The 7,324-nt window shown below is 48.0% G+C and overlaps 1 protein-coding gene across 1 annotated transcript; it reads left to right on the top strand.

Annotated features, from left to right (window-relative positions):
* The first annotated feature begins 1,828 nt into the window (after window positions 1–1,828).
* On the top strand, window positions 1,829–4,916 carry LOC147958683 (uncharacterized). Its single transcript, XM_087534744.1, has 3 exons — window positions 1,829–2,255; window positions 3,438–3,512; window positions 4,816–4,916. Exons 1-3 carry the CDS (start codon window positions 1,829–1,831, stop codon window positions 4,914–4,916), a joined length of 603 nt encoding a protein of 200 aa, XP_087390870.1.
* The last annotated feature ends 2,408 nt before the right edge of the window (window positions 4,917–7,324 follow it).

The following is a 7,324-nucleotide window of genomic DNA, read 5'->3' as shown; positions in this document are numbered from 1 at the left end:
TCGCCATCAGTCAGCCAGTCGACATGTGAGCGTTGCTGTTGCATTATCTCCTCCATGTGATATAGCTCTACCAAGTGATCAGAAATTTTTATCTCTACATGTGAAGATGCTAAACGGCGGGGGTCATTCTGCAAAACAGCCAACTCCTTTTTCAGCTTCTTTATTGCCTTGGCCACTAAAAGTGCTAGTTATTGACTAGAGGGGGGTGAATAGGCGATTTTTATGAAAGTCTTCAAAACAAGAGAGTTTCGAAGACAACCGATATAAATGAACCTATAACCATGCGGCGAAGGTAGACTACACTAGGAAAGCCATAGTCAAGTATTCAATGAAGTGAGAGCATGAAGACTAATAGCAGCTAGGCAGTATGGATCAGGATGGAAGATAGTATGAAACCAATCTGAACAAACAGTCACATAGTGAAGACAAATAGACAATGCAAACAGGCAATGACTTCACAAGGACAAACTGTAAATAAAGAGATGGGAAGGATAGAACCAGTGGCTTGTTGAAGACAATGATTTGTTGGACCAGTTCCAGTTGCTATGACAACTGTACGTCTGGTTAGGGAGGCTCGGATTTAACTCAGAAGACCGGCTAGAGGATTCACAGTCCTCAAGTGTAACAAGTCTTCAGATCACACGGACAGAAAGACTTCAGTGATGCCTAACACTCTTTGGCTCTGGGTGTTTAGGGCTTTGTCCTCGCAAGGATTTCTCTCTCAAAGGCTTCAAGGTGGGTTGCTCTCAAACGACAAAAGCCGTGCACTAACTCTGAGCAGCCTCCAATTTATGGTGTATGGGGTGGGCTATTTATAGCCACTAGGCAACCCGACCTGATTTGTCCGAAATGACCCTGGGTCACTAAGGAACTGACACATGTTCCAATGGTCAGATTTCAAACACACGCGACAACTTTACTTGGGCTACAAGTAAAGCTGACTCATCCAGCTCTGGATAAGATTTGCTCTCATTGTCTTCGCTCGAAGACATACAATTGTGGTTGAGCATCACTTTAGTCATTCTAACTATGTTCACTTGGACCCCACTTAATAGTACGGTGGTTCCTATGACTCAACAAAGAAGAAAATGAAACTACGAAACAACTCTGTCTTCGCGCTCCAAAGTCTTCATGTGATGTCTTCTCATGTCATAGTCTTCACTGTGAATATCTTCACATACCACCATAGTCTTCAATGTCTTCACACATTTTTAGGGGTCATCTCCGGTAGGCAAACCGAATCAATGAGGGACTACTACCTGTGTTATCCTGCAATTCTCACAAACACATTACTCCCTCAACCAGGTTTGTCGTCAATACTCCAAAACCAACTAGGGGTGGCACTAGATGCACTTATAATCTCCCCCTTTTGGTGATTGATGACAAACTGGTTGAAGTTTTCAACGGGGATAAAAGTATGTGAAATTGTAAAGGATTTAGGTATTGTCTTCGTAAGTAGCAGAAAGGCTCCCCCTGAAGATGTGCATATAAGTATTTTGCTTTTGAATGCAAATGTACATGGCAGGTTGTACTTGCGGAGCTCCTCTTCTACTTATGAAGACAATTTATCATGCATGAAAGGATATAACGAAGATAATGACCTGCATAATGAAAAATGGACGTCTGCAAAATGACTTCGTGCAGAATTTATCATCGCACATGCGGAATTTATCATCGCATCACATAGTTGACCGAAAAGGTAGCAGACGACCATCAAGTTTAAGAAAAGAAAACTACGGAAAGAAAAGAACGAAGGACCTAACCTACCAGGCCACTTGGCCCAACTAACTATAACTGGCCCAGCCCACCCCCTGATTTCCCCTTCCTCATGCTACAGGAGGCAGAGGGGATCGTGGAGGCCATCCATGGCACCCCGGCCAGGTGCCGGCCATCCACGACCTTCCTCGTAGTCTACAAGACCCTGGCGCCCCTTCCCCAAACCCTAATCCCCTCCCTAGCTGCCCCCAGATCCATTTCTCCTCTCCCTCACTCGTCCTCATCTCCGCAGCGATCGCAGTCGCAGCCGTTGCCACGGCTTTGTCGTCCTCGCGACCGTCGTCATCCCCGCGTTGAGCTGGGATGTCCAGGGGCTTCACCACCAACTCCTCCTTCATCTACGCTATTGGGTTGGACCAGGGAGGCCCTGTATGCCCGCCATCGTCATCGTCCCCGTCGCATACATCTCCGTCCGCCATCGTCGATTCCAACAGCTCCAGTCCACCCCCGGCCTCCTCGACCGCGCCCCCGAGCTCGCTGTGAGCTCCTCTCCCGGATCCCTCCTTTGCTTGCTTCAATTTGTCTCCGTTGAGTCCGCAACCGCCTCTGCCGCCGCTGCGGCACCTACTCTGCTCCGTGCACCGCATGCGCCGCTGTCGCACGCCGCCGTGCCGTGCTGCACGTCACCGTTGCCGCGTGCTACCGTTGCTCTGCTGACGCTCGCTACCCGGCTTCCGCTAGCCGCGTCGGCCACGCCCCGCGCTCACCCGTGCATGCCTCGCCTTCCCAGTCGAGCCTGCGCCACGCCAATGCCCACCGCTCTGCTTATACTGCTGCTAGTTAGTCTAGTATGGCTAGCTTTATGAATATTACACTGAGTAACCCGCTGGGTAGCCCCTAAACTGCGGCTAAACAACTGTTAACAGGAGTAAGAATAATATTTGTAGGTAGTACACTTGTCAAAGCTCAAATGTTTCCATTGGACCAAATCAATTTGATGCATGGATTAATTTCTATGAAAATCACAAAATGCTATCTTTTCTAAATAGAGAACAAAATTAACCCCTAGCACTGTGTGTGCGTGTGTTGTGTATGTATGTGTGTTGTGTGTACAGCGTGCGTGTGTGTGGTGTGCGTGTGTGGCCGGCTGGACTCTGTCCACTAATGGCCGGCCCTTGTTAATTAGGCTATGTTTAGCTTAGGATTAGTTTAGTGCTAACTAGCCCTTTTTAGCAAATGACAAGTGGGTCCCATCTAAATAGTTTAGATAAATATTTTGGAAATTATTAAATCAGTGTCATATGGGCCACCACCTCTCCTTTTGACTAGTCACATTGACTTGGTCAATTCGGATTTAAATTAAACACAAAATTCTAGAATATTGTTAAAACTTTGGAAATTCATACCAAAATAACCGTAGCTCGGATGAAAAAGTTTTATATATGAAAAATGATCAGAAAAATGAGATGAATCCGGATACGCAGCCCGTTCATCTGCCACATGTCCCTAGCATAGAAAACCTGCAACCGCCCCCCTCCGGTCCGTCTGTCCGAAAACGTGAAACACTGGGAATACTTTCCCGGATGTTTCCCCCCTTCGTTGGTAGCACCTAGTACTGCGTTAGGTCATCCCTAGCACCGCGTATTACCCTGTTATGCTTTGTGATGCTTTGATTGCTCTATTGTTTATTGTGTTTCCCCTCCGTTATTTATTTACGGTAGGCCTCGAGACCGCGGTTGAACCAGTGATTGCCTACTTCACCTTCGAGGGTCCGGTTTTGTCTGCAGAGCAACCAGGCAAGCCCCCCCTTTGATCACCAAATATCGCCTATTCTTCTCTCTACTGCTTGCATTAGAGTAGTGTAGCATGTTACTGCTTTCCGTTAATCCTATCCTGATGCATAGCCTGTCCTTGCTACTACTATTGTTACCTTTACCTCCAATCCTAATGCTTAGTATAGGATGCTAGTTTATCATCAGTGGCCCTACATTCTTGTCTGTCTGCCATGCTATACTATTGGGCCGTGATCACTCGGGAGGTGATCACGGGTATATACTATATACTTTATACATGATACATGTGATGACTAAAGTCGGGTTGGCTCGAGGAGTACCCGTGGTTGATTCACGAATTGGGGGCTGGAAGGACATACTTTCCCGACGGCCCTCTGTGTGGATCTTTGCGGCGAAGCGACAGGGCAGGTTGAGACCACCTAGGAGAGAGGTGGGCCTGGCCCTGGTCGGCGTTCGCGGTTATTTCAAGATAACACGTTTAACGAGATCTTGGTATTTGATCTGAGTCTAGCCACTGGCCTATACGCACTAACCATCTACGCGGGGACAGTTATGGGCACTCGACGTCGTGGTATCAGCCGAAGCCTTCGTGACGTCAGCGACTGAGCGGCGCGTGCCGGATTGGACTGGAACGCCTGCTAGGCTAGGTCTGCTTCCGGCCGCGTTCGCAACATGCAGGTGTGCAAAGGGCGATGGGCCCAGACCCCTGCGCCATAGGATTTAGACCGGCGTGCTGACCTCTCTGTTGTGCCTAGGTAGGGCTGCGACGTGTTGATCTTCCAAGGCCGGGCATGACCCAGAAAAGTGTGTCCGGCCAAATGGGATCGAGCATGTTGGGTTATGTGGTGCACCCCTGCAGGGAAGTTAATCTATTCGAATAGCTGTGATCTTCGGTAACAGGACGACTTGGAGTTGTACCTTGACCTTATGACAACTAGAACCGGATACTTCATAAAACACACCCTTCCAAGTGCCAAATACAACCGGTGGTCGCTCTCTCACAGGGGGACGAGGGGAGGATCATCGGTTAGGTTTATGCTATGCGATGCAACTTGGTGAACTTACCATCTACTCTCTTCTTCTGCTGCAAGATGGAGGTTACCAGAAGCATAGTCTTCGACAGGATTACCTATCCCCCTCTTATTCCGGCATTCTGCAGTTCAGTCCACATATGATACCATTAATCCATTTGATACCAATGCATACATATCTAGTGTAGCTCCTTGCTTGCGAGTACTTTGGATGAGTACTCACGGTTGCTTTGCCCCCTCTTTTCCCCTTTTCTATACTCGATTGCAGCGACCAGATGATGGATCCCAGGAGCCGGACACCACTGTCGATGACGACTACTACTACTCGGGAGGTGCCTACTACTACGTGCAGCCCGTTGATGACGACCAGGAGTAGTTTAGGAGGATCCCAGGCAGGAGGCCTGCTCCTCTTTCGATCTGTACCCCAGTTTGTGCTAGCCTTCTTAAGGCAAACTTGTTTAACTTATGTCTGTACTCAGATATTGTTGCTTCCGCTGACTCGTCTATGATCGAGCTCTTGTATTCGAGCCCTCGAGGCCCCTGGCTTGTAATATGATGCTTGTATGACTTATTTTATTTGTAGAATTGTGTTGTGATATCTTCCCGTGAGTCCCTGATCTTGATCGTACACGTTTGCATGTATGATTAGTGTATGGTTGAATCGGGGGCGTCACAATCACATAGTGTCAAAAAGGTAGCAGATGGCTGTCAAGTTTAAGTGTTACAACTCAAAACGAACAAATGTATCAAAAGCGAGAGTTGTAAGCACTTGGCAAATGTAGAAGAAGTATAGCAACCGCCCATATGGACCCGCTTGAAGACTATCAACTCATATGCTTCTCCCCCTTTTGTCAGTAATGACCAAAAAGGTTTGAAGGCATAGAGCTTGCTACTCGTTCCCATGTGGAGTAGGTGATGAAGCAGGGTCGACGTTGAGGTTTGGTGGTGCAGACGAACTTGGTGCAGTGTCAATACGCGCCGAAGTTGGAGGTGGTGAGGTAGCATCATCTTGGTCATCAATGACTCTCGCATTAACAGTTGCAGCTGATGAAGAATAGTCAGAGTCTTCGAGTGAGGGAGTCCGACGCAAGTGAGCGTTCCGGGGAGGAGTTGAATCAAACTTGAATCTCTCAGCGAAGCCATCCTGGTGAAGATTATCTTCAGAGCTCAACAGAGTCAGACTCTTCCACGATCGGCGATAGGTTTCATGTGTAACAAAGGCATTCTTGGTGGCAAGGTTGCGAATGCGATTGACATCCACCAAGAGGCTTTGCATTTGACGCTTAAGACGGTCATGATGCTTATCCTGTTTCTGATGTAGAGCGACGAGGAGCTCTCAGTCATTGAGAACACGAGATCGCTTCCGAGGCCTTTGGGCAATTGTGCTTTCAGTGGCTTCAGTTTCGGTGTGAGGGGCACGTGTATTGCCAGCCAGGGGATAAACACGAGAAACGGCCTGAACTCCTTCAATGGGTTGTGAGAAGCTTTGGTGATCAGCATTGTGAAGAGTAACAGGCTCTTTGGCAGGCTCTGGGTAGATGGCTTCAACAGACATATCAATCTCTGGCAAGAATATGAGATGATTGCGTGCGGAAGGCTGATAGTTGATTGCAGAGTGAAGCTTTATAAGGCGCATTACCCATGGAGCGTAGAATTTAGACCAAAGATGTCGGAGCCAGATGCAGCCAGCTGCCTGATGAAAAAGTCTTGAGCATTGAAGTTGATGCCATTGAAGATATAGAAAACCAAAGTCTTCATTGCTCCTTCAAGCTTCGCTGCAGAGGAATGTCCTTTGACAGGCCATAGAGTTCGCCTGATGATGTGATAAATGGTGCGGGGTAGATACTCTAGATCTTCAACAAAGAATTTCGTTGGGTATGTAGCGTCGCGTGGTAGAGGCTTCATCATGCTCAGCATTTGGCTCAGATTAGGCTCTGGCTTCTGGAATATGCTCTCCAAAGCATTCTGGTGTAGTTGACAACCTGGTTCATAATGTTCGCCAGGAGTGGGCAGGGTTGTAAGCTCAATGATGTCTTGGGCTTTAGCTTCATGATGTACATCGCCCGTCATCCACTCAAGGATCCATGTCTTCGGATCCCTGTTGTAGCCACGAATGTGGAGGGTAGCATAGAATTGAAGCAAAAGTTCTTCATTCCAATGTTCTTTTGTTGTCACAAATGGGAGAAGACTAGCATCTTTGAAGCAGTCAAGGGCTTCTTCTAGGCACGGCAGGCCAGCCATGGCTTCGCTGTCTAGACGCATATGAGGGAAAATGCACCCCTGATTGTATAAGATGCAGGAATAGTAACTACGCTACTGATAACTCCAGAATCGATCTGATGAAATTCTTGGCCTTGTGTAGGGGTTCTTGGCTTTGTCAAAGAATGTGTTGTGTGCCTTGAAGCCATTGACATTAAAGGATCCTGGTGAAGTTGCGGTACCTGGGAACCTTGGCAGTCTTGGCTTAGGCTTCTGGACCTGAGGCCCGTGCTCTACATGATAATCAAATTGCGGACCACCAGCAGGTGGAGGAACCAGAATTGGCCATCTGACAATAATCAACTGGCCACGATCAAATGCTTGCGCGATGGTGTGTGGCCTTGGAGGCGGTACAGGAGCGGTGGCAGTGGTATTGACTTTAGGCTGCAGATTTGCATCAGGTGCAGCATTGGCTTTAGGTTCAAGGACTTCTAGTACCTCACTAGCTTCAGGCGCCACATTAGCTTCAGCCATGACAACGTCATTGGCTTCAGTGTGGGTGTTGGTGGTCGCCTCAATGTTATC

The sequence above is a fragment of the Triticum urartu genome, chromosome 7A (assembly GCF_056163025.1).
Source record: "Triticum urartu cultivar PI428250 chromosome 7A, HENAU_Tu73, whole genome shotgun sequence".
Classification (NCBI taxonomy): domain Eukaryota; kingdom Viridiplantae; phylum Streptophyta; class Magnoliopsida; order Poales; family Poaceae; genus Triticum; species Triticum urartu.
Note: the sequence above shows the minus strand (reverse complement) of the source record. Positions and strands in the feature narration are given on the sequence as shown.

Coding starts and splice junctions, on each gene's coding strand:
- LOC147958683 (XM_087534744.1), top strand. CDS start 1,829: ATGCTACAGGAGGCAGAGGGGATCGTGGAGGCCATCCATGGCACCCCG. Junction 2,256..3,437: donor ACCGCGCCCCCGAGCTCGCT/GTGAGCTCCTCT, acceptor TATTTACGGTAG/GCCTCGAGACCGCGGTTGAA. Junction 3,513..4,815: donor TTTGTCTGCAGAGCAACCAG/GCAAGCCCCCCC, acceptor TGCAGCGACCAG/ATGATGGATCCCAGGAGCCG.